General features: G+C 34.8%; 1 protein-coding gene across 1 annotated transcript in view; it reads left to right on the top strand.

Moving 5' to 3' along the window:
• smpd4 (sphingomyelin phosphodiesterase 4) overlaps positions 1–27,140 on the top strand; it is a gene marked incomplete at its 5' end in the record, with an annotated part of 44,718 nt that overhangs the window by 6,603 nt on the left and 10,975 nt on the right. Inside the window, 2 exons of the mRNA XM_083940900.1 lie at positions 25,481–25,575; positions 25,663–25,826. Of these exons, the coding sequence (XP_083797026.1) occupies positions 25,481–25,575; positions 25,663–25,826 (259 nt within the window). The remainder of the gene's footprint in view (positions 1–25,480; positions 25,576–25,662; positions 25,827–27,140) is intronic.

Below are 27,140 nucleotides of genomic sequence, written 5' to 3'. Positions count from 1 at the left end.
AGCGATAGAGCGACAGACGGAGGACGAGACGGAGCGATAGAGCGACAGACGGAGGACAAGACGGAGCGACAGAGCGACAGACGGAGGACAAGACGGAGCGATAGAGCGACAGACGGAGCGATAGAGCGACAGACGGAGGACGAGACGGAGCGATAGAGCGACAGACGGAGCGATAGAGCGACAGACGGAGGACGAGACGGAGTGATAGAGCGACAGACGGAGGATGAGACGGAGCGATAGAGCGACAGACGGAGCGATAGAGCGACAGACGGAGGACGAGACGGAGCGATAGAGTGACAGACGGAGGACGAGATGGAGCGATAGAGTGACAGACGGAGCGATAGAGCGACAGACGGAGGACGAGACGGAGCGATAGAGCGACAGACGGAGCGATAGAGCGACAGACGGAGCGATAGAGCGACAGATGGAGCGATAGAGCGACAGACGGAGCGACAGACGGAGCGATAGAGCGACAGACGGAGCGATAGAGCGACAGACGGAGCGATAGAGCGACAGACGGAGGACGAGACGGAGCGATAGAGCGACAGACGGAGCGATAGAGCGACAGACGGAGGACGAGACGGAGCGATAGAGCGACAGACGGAGGACGAGACGGAACGATAGAGCGACAGACGGAGGACGAGACGGAGCGACAGAGCGACAGACGGAGCGATAGAGCGACAGACGGAGCGATAGAGCGACAGACGGAGGACGAGACGGAACGATAGAGCGACAGACGGAGGACGAGACGGAGCGACAGAGCGACAGACGGAGCGATAGAGCGACAGACGGAGTGATAGAGCGACAGACGGAGGACGAGACGGAGCGACAGAGCGACAGACGGAGCGATAGAGCGACAGACGGAGCGACAGACGGAGGGATAGAGCGACAGACGGAGCGATAGAGCGACAGACGGAGCGACAGACGGAGTGACAGAGCGACAGACGGAGCGATAGAGCGACAGACGGAGCGATAGAGCGACAGACGGAGGACGAGACGGAGCGACAGAGTGACAGACGGAGCGATAGAGCGACAGACGGAGCGATAGAGCGACAGACGGAGGACGAGACGGAGCGATAGAGCGACAGACGGAGGACAAGACGGAGCGACAGAGCGACAGACGGAGGACAAGACGGAGCGATAGAGCGACAGACGGAGCGATAGAGCGACAGACGGAGGACGAGACGGAGCGAAAGAGCGACAGACAGAGCGACAGACGGAGCGATAGAGCGACAGACGGAGCGAAAGAGCGACAGAGCGACAGACGGAACGATAGAGCGACAGACGGAGCGACAGACGGAGCGATAGAGCGACAGACGGAGCGATAGAGCGACAGACGGAGCGACAGACGGAGCGATAGAGCGACAGACGGAGGACGAGACGGAGCGATAGAGCGACAGACGGAGCGATAGAGCGACAGACGGAGCGACAGACGGAGCGATAGAGCGACAGACGGAGCGATAGAGCGACAGACGGAGCGATAGAGCGACAGACGGAGGACGAGACGGAGCGATAGAGCGATAAAGTGATAAAAAGAGTGATAGAACGATAGAGAGATAAAAAGAGTGATAGAACGATAGAGAGAATAAAAGAGTGATAGAACGATAGAGAGATAAAAAGAGTGATAGAACGATAGAGTGATAAAAAGAGTGATAGAACGATAGAGAGATAAAAGAGTGATAGAACGATAGAACGATAAAAAGAGTGATAGAACGATAGAGAGATAAAAAGAGTGATAGAACGATAGAGAGATAAAAAGAGTGATAGAACGATAGAGTGATAAAAAGAGTGATAGAACGATAGAGAGATAAAAAGAGTGATAGAACGATAGAGAGATAAAAAGAGTGATAGAACGATAGAGAGATAAAAAGAGTGATAGAACGATAGAGAGATAAAAAGAGTGATAGAACGATAGAGAGATAAAAAGAGTGATAGAACGATAGAGAGATAAAAAGAGTGATAGAACGATAGAGAGATAAAAAGAGTGATAGAACGATAGAGAGATAAAAAGAGTGATAGAACGATAGAGAGATAAAAAGAGTGATAGAACGATAGAGAGATAAAAAGAGTGATAGAACGATAGAGAGATAAAAAGAGTGATAGAACGATAGAATGATAAAAAGAGTGATAGAACGATAGAGAGATAAAAAGAGTGATAGAACGATAGAGAGATAAAAAGAGTGATAGAACGATAGAACGATAAAAAGAGTGATAGAACGATAGAGAGATAAAAAGAGTGATAGAACGATAGAGAGATAAAAAGAGTGATAGAACGATAGAGAGATAAAAAGAGTGATAGAACGATAGAGTGATAAAAAGAGTGATAGAACGATAGAGCGATAAAAAGAGTGATAGAACGATAGAGTGATAAAAAGAGTGATAGAACGATAGAGAGATAAAAAGAGTGATAGAACGATAGAGTGATAAAAAGAGTGATAGAACGATAGAGAGATAAAAAGAGTGATAGAACGATAGAGTGATAAAAAGAGTGATAGAACGATAGAGAGAATAAAAGAGTGATAGAACGATAGACTGATAAAAAGAGTGATAGAACGATAGAGAGATAAAAAGAGTGATAGAACGATAGAGAGATAAAAAGAGTGATAGAACGATAGAGAGATAAAAAGAGTGATAGAACGATAGAGTGATAAAAAGAGTGATAGAACGATAGAGTGATAAAAAGAGTGATAGAACGATAGAACGATAAAAAGAGTGATAGAACGATAGAGTGATAAAAAGAGTGATAGAACGATAGAACGATAAAAAGAGTGATAGAACGATAGAGAGATAAAAAGAGTGATAGAACGATAGAGAGAATAAAAGAGTGATAGAACGATAGAGTGATAAAAAGAGTGATAGAACGATAGAGTGATAAAAAGAGTGATAGAACGATAGAGAGATAAAAAGAGTGATAGAACGATAGACTGATAAAAAGAGTGATAGAACGATAGAGAGATAAAAAGAGTGATAGAACGATAGAGAGATAAAAAGAGTGATAGAACGATAGAGTGATAAAAAGAGTGATAGAACGATAGAGAGATAAAAAGAGTGATAGAACGATAGAGTGATAAAAAGAGTGATAGAACGATAGAGTGATAAAAAGAGTGATAGAACGATAGAGAGATAAAAAGAGTGATAGAACGATAGAGTGATAAAAAGAGTGATAGAACGATAGAGAGATAAAAAGAGTGATAGAACGATAGAGAGATAAAAAGAGTGATAGAACGATAGAGAGATAAAAAGAGTGATAGAACGATAGAGAGATAAAAAGAGTGATAGAACGATAGAGAGATAAAAAGAGTGATAGAACGATAGAGAGATAAAAAGAGTGATAGAACGATAGAGAGATAAAAAGAGTGATAGAGCGATAGAGTGATAAAAAGAGTGATAGAACGATAGAGAGATAAAAAGAGTGATAGAACGATAGAGAGATAAAAAGAGTGATAGAACGATAGAGAGATAAAAAGAGTGATAGAACGATAGAACGATAAAAAGAGTGATAGAGCGATAGAGAGATAAAAAGAGTGATAGAGCGATAGAGAGATAAAAAGAGTGATAGAGCGATAGAGAGATAAAAAGAGTGATAGAACGATAGAGTGATAAAAAGAGTGATAGAACGATAGAGAGATAAAAAGAGTGATAGAACGATAGAGAGATAAAAAGAGTGATAGAACGATAGAGAGATAAAAAGAGTGATAGAACGATAGAATGATAAAAAGAGTGATAGAACGATAGAGTGATAAAAAGAGTGATAGAACGATAGAGAGATAAAAAGAGTGATAGAACGATAGAGTGATAAAAAGAGTGATAGAACGATAGAGAGATAAAAAGAGTGATAGAACGATAGAGAGATAAAAAGAGTGATAGAACGATAGAGAGATAAAAAGAGTGATAGAACGATAGAGTGATAAAAAGAGTGATAGAACGATAGAGAGATAAAAAGAGTGATAGAACGATAGAGAGATAAAAAGAGTGATAGAACGATAGAGAGATAAAAAGAGTGATAGAACGATAGAGAGATAAAAAGAGTGATAGAACGATAGAAAGATAAAAAGAGTGATAGAACGATAGAGAGATATAAAGAGTGATAGAACGATAGAGAGATAAAAAGAGTGATAGAACGATAGAGTGATAAAAAGAGTGATAGAACGATAGAGAGATAAAAAGAGTGATAGAACGATAGAGTGATAAAAAGAGTGATAGAACGATAGAGAGATAAAAGAGTGATAGAACGATAGAGAGATAAAAAGAGTGATAGAACGATAGAGAGATAAAAAGAGTGATAGAACGATAGAACGATAAAAAGAGTGATAGAACGATAGAGAGATAAAAAGAGTGATAGAACGATAGAGAGATAAAAAGAGTGATAGAACGATAGAGAGATAAAAAGAGTGATAGAACGATAGAGAGATAAAAAGAGTGATAGAACGATAGAGTGATAAAAAGAGTGATAGAACGATAGAGTGATAAAAAGAGTGATAGAACGATAGAATGATAAAAAGAGTGATAGAACGATAGAGTGATAAAAAGAGTGATAGAACGATAGAGTGATAAAAAGAGTGATAGAACGATAGAGTGATAAAAAGAGTGATAGAACGATAGAGAGATAAAAAGAGTGATAGAACGATAGAGAGATAAAAAGAGTGATAGAACGATAGAGAGATAAAAAGAGTGATAGAACGATAGAGTGATAAAAAGAGTGATAGAGTGATAAAAAGAGTGATAGAACGATAGAGAGATAAAAGAGTGATAGAACGATAGAGTGATAAAAAGAGTGATAGAACGATAGAGAGATAAAAAGAGTGATAGAACGATAGAGCGATAAAAAGAGTGATAGAACGATAGAGAGATAAAAAGAGTGATAGAACGATAGAGTGATAAAAAGAGTGATAGAACGATAGAGAGATAAAAAGAGTGATAGAACGATAGAGAGATAAAAAGAGTGATAGAACGATAGAGAGATAAAAGAGTGATAGAACGATAGAGAGATAAAAAGAGTGATAGAACGATAGAGAGAATAAAAGAGTGATAGAACGCTAGAGAGATAAAAAGAGTGATAGAACGATAGAGAGATAAAAAGAGTGATAGAACGATAGAGTGATAAAAAGAGTGATAGAACGATAGAGTGATAAAAAGAGTGATAGAACGATAGAGAGATAAAAAGAGTGATAGAACGATAGAGAGATAAAAAGAGTGATAGAACGATAGAGTGATAAAAAGAGTGATAGAACGATAGAGTGATAAAAAGAGTGATAGAACGATAGAGTGATAAAAAGAGTGATAGAACGATAGAGTGATAAAAAGAGTGATAGAACGATAGAGAGATAAAAAGAGTGATAGAACGATAGAGTGATAAAAAGAGTGATAGAACGATAGAGAGATAAAAAGAGTGATAGAACGATAGAGAGATAAAAGAGTGATAGAACGATAGAGTGATAAAAAGAGTGATAGAACGATAGAGAGATAAAAAGAGTGATAGAACGATAGAGAGATAAAAAGAGTGATAGAACGATAGAGAGATAAAAAGAGTGATAGAACGATAGAGTGATAAAAAGAGTGATAGAACGATAGAGAGATAAAAGAGTGATAGAACGATAGAGTGATAAAAGAGTGATAGAACGATAGAGAGATAAAAAGAGTGATAGAACGATAGAGAGATAAAAAGAGTGATAGAACGATAGAGAGATAAAAAGAGTGATAGAACGATAGAGAGATAAAAAGAGTGATAGAACGATAGAGTGATAAAAAGAGTGATAGAACGATAGAGAGATAAAAAGAGTGATAGAACGATAGAGAGATAAAAAGAGTGATAGAACGATAGAATGATAAAAAGAGTGATAGAACGATAGAACGATAAAAAGAGTGATAGAACGATAGAGAGATAAAAAGAGTGATAGAACGATAGAGAGAATAAAAGAGTGATAGAACGCTAGAGAGATAAAAAGAGTGATAGAACGATAGAGAGAATAAAAAGAGTGATAGAACGATAGAGAGATAAAAAGAGTGATAGAACGATAGAGAGATAAAAGAGTGATAGAACGATAGAGAGATAAAAAGAGTGATAGAACGATAGAGAGATAAAAAGAGTGATAGAACGATTAGAATGATAAAAAGAGTGATAGAACGATAGAACGATAAAAAGAGTGATAGAACGATAGAGAGATAAAAAGAGTGATAGAACGATAGAGAGATAAAAGAGTGATAGAACGCTAGAGAGATAAAAAGAGTGATAGAACGATAGAGAGATAAAAAGAGTGATAGAACGATAGAGTGATAAAAAGAGTGATAGAACGATAGAGAGATAAAAAGAGTGATAGAACGATAGAGAGATAAAAAGAGTGATAGAACGATAGAGAGATAAAAAGAGTGATAGAACGATAGAGAGATAAAAAGAGTGATAGAACGATAGAGTGATAAAAAGAGTGATAGAACGATAGAGTGATAAAAAGAGTGATAGAACGATAGAGAGATAAAAAGAGTGATAGAACGATAGAGTGATAAAAAGAGTGATAGAACGATAGAGAGATAAAAAGAGTGATAGAACGATAGAGTGATAAAAAGAGTGATAGAACGATAGAGAGATAAAAAGAGTGATAGAACGATAGAGAGATAAAAAGAGTGATAGAACGATAGAGTGATAAAAAGAGTGATAGAACGATAGAGTGATAAAAAGAGTGATAGAACGATAGAGTGATAAAAAGAGTGATAGAACGATAGAGTGATAAAAAGAGTGATAGAACGATAGAGTGATAAAAAGAGTGATAGAACGATAGAGTGATAAAAAGAGTGATAGAACGATAGAGAGAATAAAAGAGTGATAGAACGATAGAGAGATAAAAAGAGCGATAGAACGATAGAGAGAATAAAAGAGTGATAGAACGATAGAGTGATAAAAAGAGTGATAGAACGATAGAGTGATAAAAAGAGTGATAGAACGATAGAGTGATAAAAAGAGTGATAGAACGATAGAGAGATAAAAAGAGTGATAGAACGATAGAGAGATAAAAAGAGTGATAGAACGATAGAGAGATAAAAAGAGTGATAGAACGATAGAGAGAATAAAAGAGTGATAGAACGATAGAGTGATAAAAAGAGTGATAGAACGATAGAGTGATAAAAAGAGTGATAGAACGATAGAGAGATAAAAAGAGTGATAGAACGATAGACTGATAAAAAGAGTGATAGAACGATAGAGAGATAAAAAGAGTGATAGAACGATAGAGTGATAAAAAGAGTGATAGAACGATAGAGCGATAAAAAGAGTGATAGAACGATAGAGTGATAAAAAGAGTGATAGAACGATAGAGAGATAAAAAGAGTGATAGAACGATAGAGTGATAAAAAGAGTGATAGAACGATAGAGAGATAAAAAGAGTGATAGAACGATAGAGTGATAAAAAGAGTGATAGAACGATAGAGAGAATAAAAGAGTGATAGAACGATAGACTGATAAAAAGAGTGATAGAACGATAGAGAGATAAAAGAGTGATAGAACGATAGAGAGATAAAAAGAGTGATAGAACGATAGAGAGATAAAAAGAGTGATAGAACGATAGAGTGATAAAAAGAGTGATAGAACGATAGAGTGATAAAAAGAGTGATAGAACGATAGAACGATAAAAGAGTGATAGAACGATAGAGTGATAAAAAGAGTGATAGAACGATAGAACGATAAAAAGAGTGATAGAACGATAGAGAGATAAAAAGAGTGATAGAACGATAGAGAGAATAAAAGAGTGATAGAACGATAGAGTGATAAAAAGAGTGATAGAACGATAGAGTGATAAAAAGAGTGATAGAACGATAGAGAGATAAAAAGAGTGATAGAACGATAGACTGATAAAAAGAGTGATAGAACGATAGAGAGATAAAAAGAGTGATAGAACGATAGAGAGATAAAAAGAGTGATAGAACGATAGAGTGATAAAAAGAGTGATAGAACGATAGAGAGATAAAAAGAGTGATAGAACGATAGAGTGATAAAAAGAGTGATAGAACGATAGAGTGATAAAAAGAGTGATAGAACGATAGAGAGATAAAAAGAGTGATAGAACGATAGAGTGATAAAAAGAGTGATAGAACGATAGAGAGATAAAAAGAGTGATAGAACGATAGAGAGATAAAAAGAGTGATAGAACGATAGAGAGATAAAAAGAGTGATAGAACGATAGAGAGATAAAAAGAGTGATAGAACGATAGAGAGATAAAAAGAGTGATAGAACGATAGAGAGATAAAAAGAGTGATAGAACGATAGAGAGATAAAAAGAGTGATAGAGCGATAGAGTGATAAAAAGAGTGATAGAACGATAGAGAGATAAAAAGAGTGATAGAACGATAGAGAGATAAAAAGAGTGATAGAACGATAGAGAGATAAAAAGAGTGATAGAACGATAGAACGATAAAAAGAGTGATAGAGCGATAGAGAGATAAAAAGAGTGATAGAGCGATAGAGAGATAAAAAGAGTGATAGAGCGATAGAGAGATAAAAAGAGTGATAGAACGATAGAGTGATAAAAAGAGTGATAGAACGATAGAGAGATAAAAAGAGTGATAGAACGATAGAGAGATAAAAAGAGTGATAGAACGATAGAGAGATAAAAAGAGTGATAGAACGATAGAATGATAAAAAGAGTGATAGAACGATAGAGTGATAAAAAGAGTGATAGAACGATAGAGAGATAAAAAGAGTGATAGAACGATAGAGTGATAAAAAGAGTGATAGAACGATAGAGAGATAAAAAGAGTGATAGAACGATAGAGAGATAAAAAGAGTGATAGAACGATAGAGAGATAAAAAGAGTGATAGAACGATAGAGTGATAAAAAGAGTGATAGAACGATAGAGAGATAAAAAGAGTGATAGAACGATAGAGAGATAAAAAGAGTGATAGAACGATAGAGAGATAAAAAGAGTGATAGAACGATAGAGAGATAAAAAGAGTGATAGAACGATAGAGCGATAAAAAGAGTGATAGAACGATAGAAACGATAGAGAGATAAAAGAGTGATAGAACGATAGAGAGATAAAAAGAGTGATAGAACGATAGAGTGATAAAAAGAGTGATAGAACGATAGAGAGATAAAAAGAGTGATAGAACGATAGAGAGATAAAAAGAGTGATAGAACGATAGAGAGAATAAAAGAGTGATAGAACGATAGAGAGATAAAAGAGTGATAGAACGATAGAGAGATAAAAGAGTGATAGAACGATAGAGAACGATAAAAGAGTGATAGAACGATAGAGAGATAAAAGAGTGATAGAACGATAGAGAGATAAAAAGAGTGATAGAACGATAGAGAGATAAAAGAGTGATAGAACGATAGAGAGATAAAAAGAGTGATAGAACGATAGAGTGATAAAAAAGAGTGATAGAACGATAGAGTGATAAAAAGAGTGATAGAACGATAGAGAGATAAAAAGAGTGATAGAACGATAGAGAGATAAAAAGAGTGATAGAACGATAGAGAGATAAAAAAGAGTGATAGAACGATAGAGTGATAAAAAGAGTGATAGAACGATAGAGAGATAAAAAGAGTGATAGAACGATAGAGAGATAAAAAGAGTGATAGAACGATAGAGAGATAAAAAGAGTGATAGAACGATAGAGTGATAAAAGAGTGATAGAGAGATAAAAGAGTGATAGAACGATAGAGAGATAAAAAGAGTGATAGAACGATAGAGTGATAAAAAGAGTGATAGAACGATAGAGAGATAAAAAGAGTGATAGAACGATAGAGAGATAAAAAGAGTGATAGAACGATAGAGAGATAAAAAGAGTGATAGAACGATAGAGTGATAAAAAGAGTGATAGAACGATAGAGAGATAAAAAGAGTGATAGAACGATAGAGAGATAAAAAGAGTGATAGAACGATAGAGAGATAAAAAGAGTGATAGAACGATAGAGAGATAAAAAGAGTGATAGAACGATAGAGAGATAAAAGAGTGATAGAACGATAGAGAGATAAAAAGAGTGATAGAACGATAGAGTGATAAAAAGAGTGATAGAACGATAGAGTGATAAAAGAGTGATAGAACGATAGAGAGATAAAAAGAGTGATAGAACGATAGAGAGATAAAAAGAGTGATAGAACGATAGAGAGATAAAAAGAGTGATAGAACGATAGAGTGATAAAAAGAGTGATAGAACGATAGAGAGATAAAAAGAGTGATAGAACGATAGAGAGATAAAAAGAGTGATAGAACGATAGAGAGATAAAAAGAGTGATAGAACGATAGAGAGATAAAAGAGTGATAGAACGATAGAGAGATAAAAAGAGTGATAGAACGATAGAGAGATAAAAAGAGTGATAGAACGATAGAGAGATAAAAAGAGTGATAGAACGATAGAGTGATAAAAAGAGTGATAGAACGATAGAGAGATAAAAAGAGTGATAGAACGATAAGAGAGATAAAAAGAGTGATAGAACGATAGAGAGATAAAAAGAGTGATAGAACGATAGAGTGATAAAAAGAGTGATAGAACGATAGAGAGATAAAAAGAGTGATAGAACGATAGAGTGATAAAAAGAGTGATAGAACGATAGAGAGATAAAAAGAGTGATAGAACGATAGAGAGATAAAAAGAGTGATAGAACGATAGAGAGATAAAAAGAGTGATAGAACGATAGAGAGATAAAAAGAGTGATAGAACGATAGAGTGATAAAAAGAGTGATAGAACGATAGAGAGATAAAAAGAGTGATAGAACGATAGAGAGATAAAAAGAGTGATAGAACGATAGAGTGATAAAAGAGTGATAGAACGATAGAGAGATAAAAAGAGTGATAGAACGATAGAGTGATAAAAAGAGTGATAGAACGATAGAGAGATAAAAAGAGTGATAGAACGATAGAGAGATAAAAAGAGTGATAGAACGATAGAGAGATAAAAGAGTGATAGAACGATAGAGAGATAAAAAGAGTGATAGAACGATAGAGAGATAAAAAGAGTGATAGAACGATAGAGAGATAAAAAGAGTGATAGAACGATAGAGAGATAAAAAGAGTGATAGAACGATAGAGAGATAAAAAGAGTGATAGAACGATAGAGAGATAAAAAGAGTGATAGAACGATAGAGTGATAAAAAGAGTGATAGAACGATAGAGACGATAAAAGAGTGATAGAACGATAGAGAGATAAAAAGAGTGATAGAACGATAGAGAGATAAAAAGAGTGATAGAACGATAGAGAGATAAAAAGAGTGATAGAACGATAGAGAGAATAAAAGAGTGATAGAACGATAGAGTGATAAAAAGAGTGATAGAACGATAGAGAGATAAAAAGAGTGATAGAACGATAGAGAGATAAAAAGAGTGATAGAACGATAGAGAGATAAAAAGAGTGATAGAACGATAGAGAGATAAAAAGAGTGATAGAACGATAGAGAGATAAAAAGAGTGATAGAACGATAGAGAGATAAAAAGAGTGATAGAACGATAGAGAGATAAAAAGAGTGATAGAACGATAGAGAGATAAAAAGAGTGATAGAACGATAGAGAGATAAAAGAGTGATAGAACGATAGAGTGATAAAAAGAGTGATAGAACGATAGAGAGATAAAAAGAGTGATAGAACGATAGAGAGATAAAAAGAGTGATAGAACGATAGAGTGATAAAAAGAGTGATAGAACGATAGAGAGATAAAAAGAGTGATAGAACGATAGAGTGATAAAAAGAGTGATAGAACGATAGAGAGATAAAAAGAGTGATAGAACGATAGAGAGATAAAAAGAGTGATAGAACGATAGAGTGATAAAAAGAGTGATAGAACGATAGAGAGATAAAAGAGTGATAGAACGATAGAGAGATAAAAAGAGCGATAGAACGATAGAGAGATAAAAGAGTGATAGAACGATAGAGTGATAAAAAGAGTGATAGAACGATAGAGTGATAAAAAGAGTGATAGAACGATAGAGTGATAAAAAGAGTGATAGAACGATAGAGAGATAAAAAGAGTGATAGAACGATAGAGAGATAAAAAGAGTGATAGAACGATAGAGAGATAAAAGAGTGATAGAACGATAGAGAGATAAAAAGAGTGATAGAACGATAGAGAGATAAAAAGAGTGATAGAACGATAGAGTGATAAAAAGAGTGATAGAACGATAGAGAGATAAAAAGAGTGATAGAACGATAGAGAGAATAAAAGAGTGATAGAACGATAGAGAGAATAAAAGAGTGATAGAACGATAGAGAGATAAAAGAGTGATAGAACGATAGAGAGATAAAAGAGTGATAGAACGATAGAGAGAATAAAAGAGTGATAGAACGATAGAGTGATAAAAAGAGTGATAGAACGATAGAGTGATAAAAAGAGTGATAGAACGATAGAGTGATAAAAAGAGTGATAGAACGATAGAGCGATAAAAAGAGTGATAGAACGATAGAGAGATAAAAAGAGTGATAGAACGATAGAGTGATAAAAAGAGTGATAGAACGATAGAGAGATAAAAAGAGTGATAGAACGATAGAGAGATAAAAAGAGTGATAGAACGATAGAGTGATAAAAAGAGTGATAGAACGATAGAGTGATAAAAAGAGTGATAGAACGATAGAGTGATAAAAAGAGTGATAGAACGATAGAGAGATAAAAAGAGTGATAGAACGATAGAGAGAATAAAAGAGTGATAGAACGATAGAGAGATAAAAAGAGTGATAGAACGATAGAGTGATAAAAAGAGTGATAGAACGATAGAGAGATAAAAAGAGTGATAGAACGATAGAGTGATAAAAAGAGTGATAGAACGATAGAGTGATAAAAAGAGTGATAGAACGATAGAGAGATAAAAAGAGTGATAGAACGATAGAGAGATAAAAAGAGTGATAGAACGATAGAGAGATAAAAGAGTGATAGAACGATAGAGAGATAAAAGAGTGATAGAACGATAGAGTGATAAAAAGAGTGATAGAACGATAGAGAGATAAAAAGAGTGATAGAACGATAGAGTGATAAAAAGAGTGATAGAACGATAGAGAGATAAAAGAGTGATAGAACGATAGAGAGATAAAAAGAGTGATAGAACGATAGAGAGATAAAAAGAGTGATAGAACGATAGAGCGATAAAAAGAGTGATAGAACGATAGAGAGATAAAAAGAGTGATAGAACGATAGAGTGATAAAAAGAGTGATAGAACGATAGAGTGATAAAAAGAGTGATAGAACGATAGAGTGATAAAAAGAGTGATAGAACGATAGAGAGATAAAAGAGTGATAGAACGATAGAGCGATAAAAAGAGTGATAGAACGATAGAGTGATAGAAAGAGTGATAGAACGATAGAGCGATAAAAAGAGTGATAGAACGATAGAGAGATAAAAAGAGTGATAGAACGATAGAGAGATAAAAGAGTGATAGAACGATAGAGAGATAAAAAGAGTGATAGAACGATAGAGTGATAAAAAGAGTGATAGAACGATAGAGCGATAAAAAGAGTGATAGAACGATAGAGTGATAAAAAGAGTGATAGAACGATAGAGTGATAAAAAGAGTGATAGAACGATAGAGAGATAAAAAGAGTGATAGAACGATAGAGAGATAAAAAGAGTGATAGAACGATAGAGAGATAAAAAGAGTGATAGAACGATAGAGTGATAAAAAGAGTGATAGAACGATAGAGTGATAAAAAGAGTGATAGAACGATAGAGAGATAAAAAGAGTGATAGAACGATAGAGAGATAAAAAGAGTGATAGAACGATAGAGAGATAAAAAGAGTGATAGAACGATAGAGAGATAAAAAGAGTGATAGAACGATAGAGTGATAAAAAGAGTGATAGAACGATAGAGTGATAAAAAGAGTGATAGAACGATAGAGTGATAAAAAGAGTGATAGAACGATAGAGTGATAAAAAGAGTGATAGAACGATAGAGAGATAGAAAGAGTGATAGAACGATAGAGAGATAAAAAGAGTGATAGAACGATAGAGTGATAAAAAGAGTGATAGAACGATAGAGAGATAAAAAGAGTGATAGAACGATAGAGAGATAAAAAGAGTGATAGAACGATAGAGTGATAAAAAGAGTGATAGAACGATAGAGAGATAAAAAGAGTGATAGAACGATAGAGTGATAAAAAGAGTGATAGAACGATAGAGAGATAAAAGAGTGATAGAACGATAGAGAGATAGAAAGAGTGATAGAACGATAGAGTGATAAAAGAGTGATAGAACGATAGAGAGATAAAAAGAGTGATAGAACGATAGAGAGATAAAAAGAGTGATAGAACGATAGAGAGATAAAAAGAGTGATAGAACGATAGAGTGATAAAAAGAGTGATAGAACGATAGAGAGATAAAAAGAGTGATAGAACGATAGAGTGATAAAAGAGTGATAGAACGATAGAGAGATAAAAAGAGTGATAGAACGATAGAGAGATAAAAGAGTGATAGAACGATAGAGAGATAAAAAGAGTGATAGAACGATAGAGAGATAAAAAGAGTGATAGAACGATAGAGTGATAAAAAGAGTGATAGAACGATAGAGTGATAAAAAGAGTGATAGAACGATAGAGTGATAAAAAGAGTGATAGAACGATAGAGAGATAAAAGAGTGATAGAACGATAGAGAGATAAAAAGAGTGATAGAACGATAGAGTGATAAAAAGAGTGATAGAACGATAGAGAGATAAAAAGAGTGATAGAACGATAGAGTGATAAAAAGAGTGATAGAACGATAGAGAGAATAAAAGAGTGATAGAACGATAGAGAGATAAAAAGAGTGATAGAACGATAGAGTGATAAAAAGAGTGATAGAACGATAGAGTGATAAAAAGAGTGATAGAACGATAGAGTGATAAAAAGAGTGATAGAACGATAGAGAGATAAAAAGAGTGATAGAACGATAGAGAGATAAAAAGAGTGATAGAACGATAGAGTGATAAAAAGAGTGATAGAACGATAGAGAGATAAAAAGAGTGATAGAACGATAGAATGATAAAAAGAGTGATAGAACGATAGAGAGATAAAAAGAGTGATAGAACGATAGAGAGATAAAAAGAGTGATAGAACGATAGAGAGATAAAAAGAGTGATAGAACGATAGAGAGATAAAAAGAGTGATAGAACGATAGAGTGATAAAAAGAGTGATAGAACGATAGAGAGATAAAAAGAGTGATAGAACGATAGAGTGATAAAAAGAGTGATAGAACGATAGAGTGATAAAAAGAGTGATAGAACGATAGAGAGATAAAAAGAGTGATAGTAGAGTGATAAAAAGAGTGATAGAACGATAGAGTGATAAAAAGAGTGATAGAACGATAGAATGATAAAAAGAGTGATAGAACGATAGAGAGATTAAAAAAGAGTGATAGAACGATAGAGAGATAAAAAGAGTGATAGAACGATAGAGAGATAAAAAGAGTGATAGAAACGATAGAGTGATAAAAAGAGTGATAGAACGATAGAGAGATAAAAAGAGTGATAGAACGATAGAGAGATAAAAAGAGTGATAGAACGATAGAGTGATAAAAAGAGTGATAGAACGATAGAGAGATAAAAAGAGTGATAGAACGATAGAGAGATAAAAAGAGTGATAGAACGATAGAGAGATAAAAAGAGTGATAGAACGATAGAGAGATAAAAAGAGTGATAGAACGATAGAGTGATAAAAAGAGTGATAGAACGATAGAGAGATAAAAAGAGTGATAGAACGATAGAGAGATAAAAAGAGTGATAGAACGATAGAGTGATAAAAAGAGTGATAGAACGATAGAGAGATAAAAAGAGTGATAGAACGATAGAGAGATAAAAAGAGTGATAGAACGATAGAGAGATAAAAAGAGTGATAGAACGATAGAGAGATAAAAAGAGTGATAGAACGATAGAGTGATAAAAAGAGTGATAGAACGATAGAGAGATAAAAAGAGTGATAGAACGATAGAGAGATAAAAAGAGTGATAGAACGATAGAGTGATAAAAAGAGTGATAGAACGATAGAGAGATAAAAAGAGTGATAGAACGATAGAGAGATAAAAAGAGTGATAGAACGATAGAGTGATAAAAAGAGTGATAGAACGATAGAGAGATAAAAAGAGTGATAGAACGATAGAGAGATAAAAAGAGTGATAGAACGATAGAGTGATAAAAAGAGTGATAGAACGATAGAGAGATAAAAAGAGTGATAGAACGATAGAGAGATAAAAAGAGTGATAGAACGATAGAGAGATAAAAAGAGTGATAGAACGATAGAGTGATAAAAAGAGTGATAGAACGATAGAGAGATAAAAAGAGTGATAGAACGATAGAGAGATAAAAAGAGTGATAGAACGATAGAGTGATAAAAAGAGTGATAGAACGATAGAGAGATAAAAAGAGTGATAGAACGATAGAGTGATAAAAAGAGTGATAGAACGATAGAGTGATAAAAAGAGTGATAGAACGATAGAGTGATAAAAAGAGTGATAGAACGATAGAGAGATAAAAAGAGTGATAGAACGATAGAGAGATAAAAAGAGTGATAGAACGATAGAGTGATAAAAAGAGTGATAGAACGATAGAGTGATAAAAAGAGTGATAGAACGATAGAGAGATAAAAAGAGTGATAGAACGATAGAGAGATAAAAAGAGTGATAGAACGATAGAGTGATAAAAAGAGTGATAGAACGATAGAGAGATAAAAAGAGTGATAGAACGATAGAGAGATAAAAAGAGTGATAGAACGATAGAGAGATAAAAAGAGTGATAGAACGATAGAGTGATAAAAAGAGTGATAGAACGATAGAGAGATAAAAAGAGTGATAGAACGATAGAGTGATAAAAAGAGTGATAGAACGATAGAGTGATAAAAAGAGTGATAGAACGATAGAGTGATAAAAAGAGTGATAGAACGATAGAGAGATAAAAAGAGTGATAGAACGATAGAGAGAATAAAAGAGTGATAGAACGATAGAGAGATAAAAAGAGTGATAGAACGATAGAGTGATAAAAAGAGTGATAGAACGATAGAGTGATAAAAAGAGTGATAGAACGATAGAGTGATAAAAAGAGTGATAGAACGATAGAGAGATAAAAAGAGTGATAGAACGATAGAGAGATAAAAAGAGTGATAGAACGATAGAGAGATAAAAAGAGTGATAGAACGATAGAGAGATAAAAAGAGTGATAGAACGATAGAGAGATAAAAAGAGTGATAGAACGATAGAGAGATAAAAAGAGTGATAGAACGATAGAGTGATAAAAAGAGTGATAGAACGATAGAGAGATAAAAAGAGTGATAGAACGATAGAGAGATAAAAAGAGTGATAGAACGATAGAGAGATAAAAAGAGTGATAGAACGATAGAGTGATAAAAAGAGTGATAGAACGATAGAGAGATAAAAAGAGTGATAGAACGATAGAGTGATAAAAAGAGTGATAGAACGATAGAGAGATAAAAAGAGTGATAGAACGATAGAGAGATAAAAAGAGTGATAGAACGATAGAGTGATAAAAAGAGTGATAGAACGATAGAGTGATAAAAAGAGTGATAGAACGATAGAGAGATAAAAAGAGTGATAGAACGATAGAGAGATAAAAGAGTGATAGAACGATAGAGAGATAAAAAGAGTGATAGAACGATAGAGAGATAAAAAGAGTGATAGAACGATAGAGAGATAAAAAGAGTGATAGAACGATAGAGAGATAAAAAGAGTGATAGAACGATAGAGTGATAAAAAGAGTGATAGAACGATAGAGAGATAAAAAGAGTGATAGAACGATAGAGAGATAAAAAGAGTGATAGAACGATAGAGAGATAAAAAGAGTGATAGAACGATAGAGAGATAAAAAGAGTGATAGAACGATAGAGAGATAAAAGAGTGATAGAACGATAGAGAGATAAAAAGAGTGATAGAACGATAGAGTGATAAAAAGAGTGATAGAACGATAGAGAGATAAAAAGAGTGATAGAACGATAGAGAGATAAAAAGAGTGATAGAACGATAGAGTGATAAAAAGAGTGATAGAACGATAGAGTGATAAAAAGAGTGATAGAACGATAGAGTGATAAAAAGAGTGATAGAACGATAGAGAGATAAAAAGAGTGATAGAACGATAGAGAGATAAAAAGAGTGATAGAACGATAGAGTGATAAAAAGAGTGATAGAACGATAGAGAGATAAAAAGAGTGATAGAACGATAGAGAGATAAAAGAGTGATAGAACGATAGAGTGATAAAAAGAGTGATAGAACGATAGAGTGATAAAAAGAGTGATAGAACGATAGAGAGATAAAAAGAGTGATAGAACGATAGAGAGATAAAAAGAGTGATAGAACGATAGAGTGATAAAAAGAGTGATAGAACGATAGAGAGATAAAAAGAGTGATAGAACGATAGAGAGATAAAAAGAGTGATAGAACGATAGAGAGATAAAAAGAGTGATAGAACGATAGAGAGATAAAAAGAGTGATAGAACGATAGAGAGATAAAAAGAGTGATAGAACGATAGAGTGATAAAAAGAGTGATAGAACGATAGAGAGATAAAAAGAGTGATAGAACGATAGAGTGATAAAAAGAGTGATAGAACGATAGAGTGATAAAAAGAGTGATAGAACGATAGAGAGATAAAAAGAGTGATAGAACGATAGAGAGATAAAAAGAGTGATAGAACGATAGAGAGATAAAAAGAGTGATAGAACGATAGAGAGATAAAAAGAGTGATAGAACGATAGAGAGATAAAAAGAGTGATAGAACGATAGAGAGATAAAAAGAGTGATAGAACGATAGAATGATAAAAAGAGTGATAGAACGATAGAGTGATAAAAAGAGTGATAGAACGATAGAGAGATAAAAAGAGTGATAGAACGATAGAGAGATAAAAAGAGTGATAGAACGATAGAGTGATAAAAAGAGTGATAGAACGATAGAGAGATAAAAAGAGTGATAGAACGATAGAGTGATAAAAAGAGTGATAGAACGATAGAGAGATAAAAAGAGTGATAGAACGATAGAGTGATAAAAAGAGTGATAGAACGATAGAGTGATAAAAAGAGTGATAGAACGATAGAGAGATAAAAAGAGTGATAGAACGATAGAGAGATAAAAAGAGTGATAGAACGATAGAGTGATAAAAAGAGTGATAGAACGATAGAGAGATAAAAAGAGTGATAGAACGATAGAGAGATAAAAAGAGTGATAGAACGATAGAACGATAAAAAGAGTGATAGAACGATAGAGAGATAAAAAGAGTGATAGAACGATAGAGAGATAAAAAGAGTGATAGAACGATAGAGAGATAAAAAGAGTGATAGAACGATAGAGTGATAAAAAGAGTGATAGAACGATAGAGAGATAAAAAGAGTGATAGAACGATAGAGAGATAAAAAGAGTGATAGAACGATAGAGAGATAAAAAGAGTGATAGAACGATAGAGAGATAAAAAGAGTGATAGAACGATAGAGAGATAAAAAGAGTGATAGAACGATAGAGTGATAAAAAGAGTGATAGAACGATAGAGAGATAAAAAGAGTGATAGAACGATAGAGAGATAAAAAGAGTGATAGAACGATAGAGAGATAAAAAGAGTGATAGAACGATAGAGTGATAAAAAGAGTGATAGAACGATAGAGAGATAAAAAGAGTGATAGAACGATAGAGAGATAAAAAGAGTGATAGAACGATAGAGAGATAAAAAGAGTGATAGAACGATAGAGTGATAAAAAGAGTGATAGAACGATAGAGTGATAAAAAGAGTGATAGAACGATAGAGAGATAAAAAGAGTGATAGAACGATAGAGAGATAAAAAGAGTGATAGAACGATAGAGTGATAAAAAGAGTGATAGAACGATAGAGAGATAAAAAGAGTGATAGAACGATAGAGAGATAAAAAGAGTGATAGAACGATAGAACGATAAAAAGAGTGATAGAACGATAGAGTGATAAAAAGAGTGATAGAACGATAGAGACGATAAAAAGAGTGATAGAACGATAGAACGATAAAAAGAGTGATAGAACGATAGAGTGATAAAAAGAGTGATAGAACGATAGAGAGATAAAAAGAGTGATAGAACGATAGAACGATAAAAAGAGTGATAGAACGATAGAGTGATAAAAAGAGTGATAGAACGATAGAACGATAAAAAGAGTGATAGAACGATAGAGAGATAAAAAGAGTGATAGAACGATAGAGTGATAAAAAGAGTGATAGAACGATAGAACGATAAAAAGAGTGATAGAACGATAGAGTGATAAAAAGAGTGATAGAACGATAGAGAGATAAAAAGAGTGATAGAACGATAGAGAGATAAAAAGAGTGATAGAACGATAGAGAGATAAAAGAGTGATAGAACGATAGAGAGAATAAAAGAGTGATAGAACGATAGAGAGATAAAAAGAGTGATAGAACGACAGAGAGATAAAAAGAGTGATAGAACGATAGAGAGATAAAAAGAGTGATAGAACGATAGAGAGAATAAAAGAGTGATAGAACGATAGAGTGATAAAAAGAGTGATAGAACGATAGAGAGATAAAAAGAGTGATAGAACGATAGAGAGATAAAAAGAGTGATAGAACGATAGAGAGATAAAAAGAGTGATAGAACGATAGAGAGAATAAAAGAGTGATAGAACGATAGAGTGATAAAAAGAGTGATAGAACGATAGAGAGATAAAAAGAGTGATAGAACGATAGAGTGATAAAAAGAGTGATAGAACGATAGAGAGATAAAAAGAGTGATAGAACGATAGAGAGATAAAAAGAGTGATAGAACGATAGAGAGATAAAAAGAGTGATAGAACGATAGAGAGATAAAAAGAGTGATAGAACGATAGAGTGATAAAAAGAGTGATAGAACGATAGAGAGAATAAAAGAGTGATAGAACGATAGAGAGATAAAAAGAGTGATAGAACGATAGAGAGATAAAAAGAGTGATAGAACGATAGAGAGATAAAAAGAGTGATAGAACGATAGAACGATAAAAAGAGTGATAGAACGATAGAGTGATAAAAAGAGTGATAGAACGATAGAATGATAAAAAGAGTGATAGAACGATAGAATGATAAAAAGAGTGATAGAACGATAGAGAGATAAAAAGAGTGATAGAACGATAGAGAGATAAAAAGAGTGATAGAACGATAGAGAGATAAAAAGAGTGATAGAACGATAGAGAGATAAAAAGAGTGATAGAACGATAGAGAGATAAAAAGAGTGATAGAACGATAGAGTGATAAAAAGAGTGATAGAACGATAGAGAGATAAAAAGAGTGATAGAACGATAGAGTGATAAAAAGAGTGATAGAACGATAGAGAGATAAAAAGAGTGATAGAACGATAGAGTGATAAAAAGAGTGATAGAACGATAGAGTGATAAAAAGAGTGATAGAACGATAGAGAGATAAAAAGAGTGATAGAACGATAGAGAGATAAAAAGAGTGATAGAACGATAGAGTGATAAAAAGAGTGATAGAACGATAGAGTGATAAAAAGAGTGATAGAACGATAGAGAGATAAAAAGAGTGATAGAACGATAGAGAGATAAAAAGAGTGATAGAACGATAGAGAGATAAAAAGAGTGATAGAACGATAGAGAGATAAAAAGAGTGATAGAACGATAGAGAGATAAAAAGAGTGATAGAACGATAGAGAGATAAAAAGAGTGATAGAACGATAGAGTGATAAAAAGAGTGATAGAACGATAGAGAGATAAAAAGAGTGATAGAACGATAGAGAGATAAAAAGAGTGATAGAACGATAGAGAGATAAAAAGAGTGATAGAACGATAGAGTGATAAAAAGAGTGATAGAACGATAGAGAGATAAAAGAGTGATAGAACGATAGAGTGATAAAAAGAGTGATAGAACGATAGAGAGATAAAAAGAGTGATAGAACGATAGAGAGATAAAAAGAGTGATAGAACGATAGAGAGATAAAAAGAGTGATAGAACGATAGAGAGATAAAAAGAGTGATAGAACGATAGAGAGATAAAAAGAGTGATAGAACGATAGAGAGATAAAAAGAGTGATAGAACGATAGAGAGATAAAAAGAGTGATAGAACGATAGAGTGATAAAAAGAGTGATAGAACGATAGAGAGATAAAAAGAGTGATAGAACGATAGAGTGATAAAAAGAGTGATAGAACGATAGAGAGATAAAAAGAGTGATAGAACGATAGAGAGATAAAAAGAGTGATAGAACGATAGAGAGAATAAAAGAGTGATAGAACGATAGAGTGATAAAAAGAGTGATAGAACGATAGAGAGATAAAAAGAGTGATAGAACGATAGAGAGATAAAAAGAGTGATAGAACGATAGAGTGATAAAAAGAGTGATAGAACGATAGAGAGAATAAAAGAGTGATAGAACGATAGAGAGATAAAAAGAGTGATAGAACGATAGAGAGATAAAAAGAGTGATAGAACGATAGAGAGATAAAAAGAGTGATAGAACGATAGAGTGATAAAAAGAGTGATAGAACGATAGAGAGATAAAAAGAGTGATAGAACGATAGAGTGATAAAAAGAGTGATAGAACGATAGAGTGATAAAAAGAGTGATAGAACGATAGAGAGATAAAAAGAGTGATAGAACGATAGAGTGATAAAAAGAGTGATAGAACGATAGAGTGATAAAAAGAGTGATAGAACGATAGAGAGATAAAAAGAGTGATAGAACGATAGAGTGATAAAAAGAGTGATAGAACGATAGAGTGATAAAAAGAGTGATAGAACGATAGAGAGATAAAAAGAGTGATAGAACGATAGAATGATAAAAAGAGTGATAGAACGATAGAGAGATAAAAAGAGTGATAGAACGATAGAGTGATAAAAAGAGTGATAGAACGATAGAGTGATAAAAAGAGTGATAGAACGATAGAGAGATAAAAAGAGTGATAGAACGATAGAGAGATAAAAAGAGTGATAGAACGATAGAGAGATAAAAAGAGTGATAGAACGATAGAAGGATAAAAAGAGTGATAGAACGATAGAGTGATAAAAAGAGTGATAGAACGATAGAGAGATAAAAAGAGTGATAGAACGATAGAGAGATAAAAAGAGTGATAGAACGATAGAGAGATAAAAAGAGTGATAGAACGATAGAGTGATAAAAGAGTGATAGAACGATAGAGAGATAAAAAGAGTGATAGAACGATAGAGTGATAAAAAGAGTGATAGAACGATAGAGAGATAAAAAGAGTGATAGAACGATAGAGTGATAAAAAGAGTGATAGAACGATAGAGAGATAAAAAGAGTGATAGAACGATAGAGAGAATAAAAGAGTGATAGAACGATAGAGTGATAAAAAGAGTGATAGAACGATAGAGTGATAAAAAGAGTGATAGAACGATAGAGAGATAAAAAGAGTGATAGAACGATAGAGTGATAAAAAGAGTGATAGAACGATAGAGAGATAAAAAGAGTGATAGAACGATAGAGAGATAAAAAGAGTGATAGAACGATAGAGAGATAAAAAGAGTGATAGAACGATAGAGAGATAAAAAGAGTGATAGAACGATAGAGAGATAAAAAGAGTGATAGAACGATAGAGAGATAAAAAGAGTGATAGAACGATAGAGAGATAAAAAGAGTGATAGAACGATAGAGTGATAAAAAGAGTGATAGAACGCTAGAGTGATAAAAAGAGTGATAGAACGATAGAGAGATAAAAAGAGTGATAGAACGATAGAGAGATAAAAAGAGCGATAGAACGATAGAGAGATAAAAAGAGTGATAGAACGATAGAGTGATAAAAAGAGTGATAGAACGATAGAGTGATAAAAAGAGTGATAGAACGATAGAGAGATAAAAAGAGTGATAGAACGATAGAGTGATAAAAAGAGTGATAGAGCGATAGAGTGATAAAAAGAGTGATAGAACGATAGAACGATAAAAAGAGTGATAGAACGATAGAGAGATAAAAAGAGTGATAGAACGATAGAGAGATAAAAAGAGTGATAGAACGATAGAGAGATAAAAAGAGTGATAGAACGATAGAGTGATAAAAAGAGTGATAGAACGATAGAGTGATAAAAAGAGTGATAGAACGATAGAGAGATAAAAAGAGTGATAGAACGATAGAGAGATAAAAGAGTGATAGAACGATAGAGTGATAAAAAGAGTGATAGAACGATAGAGTGATAAAAAGAGTGATAGAACGATAGAGAGATAAAAAGAGTGATAGAACGATAGAGAGATAAAAAGAGTGATAGAACGATAGAGAGATAAAAAGAGTGATAGAACGATAGAGTGATAAAAAGAGTGATAGAACGATAGAGTGATAAAAAGAGTGATAGAACGATAGAGAGATAAAAAGAGTGATAGAACGATAGAGAGAATAAAAGAGTGATAGAACGATAGAGTGATAAAAAGAGTGATAGAACGATAGAGAGATAAAAAGAGTGATAGAACGATAGAGTGATAAAAAGAGTGATAGAACGATAGAGAGATAAAAAGAGTGATAGAACGATAGAGTGATAAAAAGAGTGATAGAACGATAGAGTGATAAAAAGAGTGATAGAACGATAGAGAGATAAAAAGAGTGATAGAACGATAGAATGATAAAAAGAGTGATAGAACGATAGAGAGATAAAAAGAGTGATAGAACGATAGAGAGATAAAAAGAGTGATAGAACGATAGAGTGATAAAAAGAGTGATAGAACGATAGAGTGATAAAAAGAGTGATAGAACGATAGAGTGATAAAAAGAGTGATAGAACGATAGAGTGATAAAAAGAGTGATAGAACGATAGAGAGATAAAAAGAGTGATAGAACGATAGAGAGATAAAAAGAGTGATAGAACGATAGAGTGATAAAAAGAGTGATAGAACGATAGAACGATAAAAAGAGTGATAGAACGATAGAGTGATAAAAAGAGTGATAGAACGATAGAGAGATAAAAAGAGTGATAGAACGATAGAACGATAAAAAGAGTGATAGAACGATAGAGTGATAAAAAGAGTGATAGAACGATAGAACGATAAAAAGAGTGATAGAACGATAGAACGATAAAAAGAGTGATAGAACGATAGAGTGATAAAAAGAGTGATAGAACGATAGAGTGATAAAAAGAGTGATAGAACGATAGAGAGAATAAAAGAGTGATAGAACGATAGAGTGATAAAAAGAGTGATAGAACGATAGAACGATAAAAAGAGTGATAGAGCGATAGAGTGATAAAAAGAGTGATAGAGCGATAGAGTGATAAAAAGAGTGATAGAACGATAGAGTGATAAAAAGAGTGATAGAACGATAGAGAGATAAAAAGAGTGATAGAGCGATAGAGTGATAAAAAGAGTGATAGAGCGATAGAGTGATAAAAAGAGTGATAGAGCGATAGAGTGATAAAAAGAGTGATAGAGCGATAGAGTGATAAAAAGAGTGATAGAGCGATAGAGTGATAAAAAGAGTGATAGAACGATAGAGTGATAAAAAGAGTGATAGAACGATAGAGTGATAAAAAGAGTGATAGAACGATAGAGTGATAAAAAGAGTGATAGAACGATAGAGTGATAAAAAGAGTGATGGAGAGAATAAAAGAGTGATAGAACGCTCCCCCTCTCTCTGCTCAGGTCCTGGAGACGTGGCTCAGCTACATCCAGCCGTGGCGCTACACGGCGGCGAAGACGGGACCTCCGGACCAGCATCGAACCGTCCCCGACAAGTGGTGAGCCTGCCGTTGTTCGATCCCCGCTCGGCAGTGTGGCAGTGACGTAACCCACTCCCCCCCCCGCCCCCGCCCTCTCTCTAACAGGGAGTCCTTCGTGCACGAGAACCTGCTGGCGTACACGGGGCTCTTCCGGGCGACCCTGGACCGGGTCCTGAGGACGGACCTGGTCAATGCCAAGAACGCCCTGGTGGTCTTCCGCTTGGCCAAAGTGTTCGCCCAGCCCAACCTGGCCGACATGATCCAGAGAGGTGAGGGGCCGGGGGGGGGGGGTCGAACCGGCGGTCTGCGACGGGTTTTTGTGGTCGTTTTGTGAAACTTAGTTGTAGTTTTGTGTCACTTAGTGGTCGTTTTGTGTCACTTAGTGGTCGTTTTGTGTCTCTTTGTGGTTGTTTTGTGTCACTTAGTGGTCGTTTTGTCACTTAGTGGTCTTTTGTGTGTCTTTGTGGTCGTTTTGTGTCTCTTTGTGGTTGTTTTGTGTCACTTAGTGGTCGTTTTGTGTCACTTAGTGGTAGTTATGCGAAACTTAGTGGTCATTTTTATGTCACTAAGTGGTCGTTCTGTGTCACTAAGTGGTCGTTTTGCGTCTCTTTGTGGTTGTTTTGTGTCACTTAGTGGTCATTTAGAGTCTCTTTGTGGTTGTTTTGTGTCACTTAGTAGTCGTTTTGTGTCTCTTTGTGGTTGTTTTGTGTCACTTAGTAGTCGTTTTGTGTCTCTTTGTGGTTGTTTTGTGTCACTTAGTGGTCTTTTTGTGTCTCTTTGTGCTCGTTTTGTGTCACTTAGTGGTCGTTCTGTGTCTCTTAGTGGTCGTTTTGTGTCACTTAGTGGTCATTTAGAGTCTCTTTGCGGTCAATTTGTGTCACTTAGTGGTAGTTTTGCGTCACTTAGTGGTCGTTTTGCGTCACTTAGTGGTCGTTTAGTGTCTCTTTGTGGTTGTTTTGTTTCACTTAGTGGTCGTTTTGTGTCACTTAGTGGTAGTTATGCGAAACTTAGTGGTCATTTTTATGTCACTAAGTGGTCGTTCTGTCACTAAGTGGTCGTTTTGCGTCTCTTTGTGGTTGTTTTGTGTCACTTAGTGGTCATTTAGAGTCTCTTTGTGGTTGTTTTGTGTCACTTAGTAGTCGTTTTGTGTCTCTTTGTGGTTGTTTTGTGTCACTTAGTAGTCGTTTTGTGTCTCTTTGTGGTTGTTTTGTGTCACTTAGTGGTCTTTTTGTGTCTCTTTGTGCTCGTTTTGTGTCACTTAGTGGTCGTTCTGTGTCTCTTAGTGGTCGTTTTGTGTCACTTAGTGGTCATTTAGAGTCTCTTTGCGGTCAATTTGTGTCACTTAGTGGTAGTTTTGCGTCACTTAGTGGTCGTTTTGCGTCACTTAGTGGTCGTTTAGTGTCACTTCGTGGTCCTTTTGTGTCTCTTAGTGGTCGTTCTGTGTCTCTTTGTAGTTGTTTTGTGTCTCTTAGTGGTCGTTTTGTGTGTCTTCGTGGTTGTTTTGTGTCTCTTAGTGGTCGTTTTGTGTCACTTAGTGGTCGTTTTGTGTCTCATTGTGGTCGTTTTGTGTCACTTAGTGGTCG

This window comes from Echiichthys vipera, assembly GCF_963691815.1.
Source record: "Echiichthys vipera genome assembly, contig: SCAFFOLD_63, whole genome shotgun sequence".
Classification (NCBI taxonomy): Eukaryota; Metazoa; Chordata; class Actinopteri; order Perciformes; family Trachinidae; genus Echiichthys; species Echiichthys vipera.
This window is presented reverse-complemented; position numbering and strand designations above follow the sequence as displayed.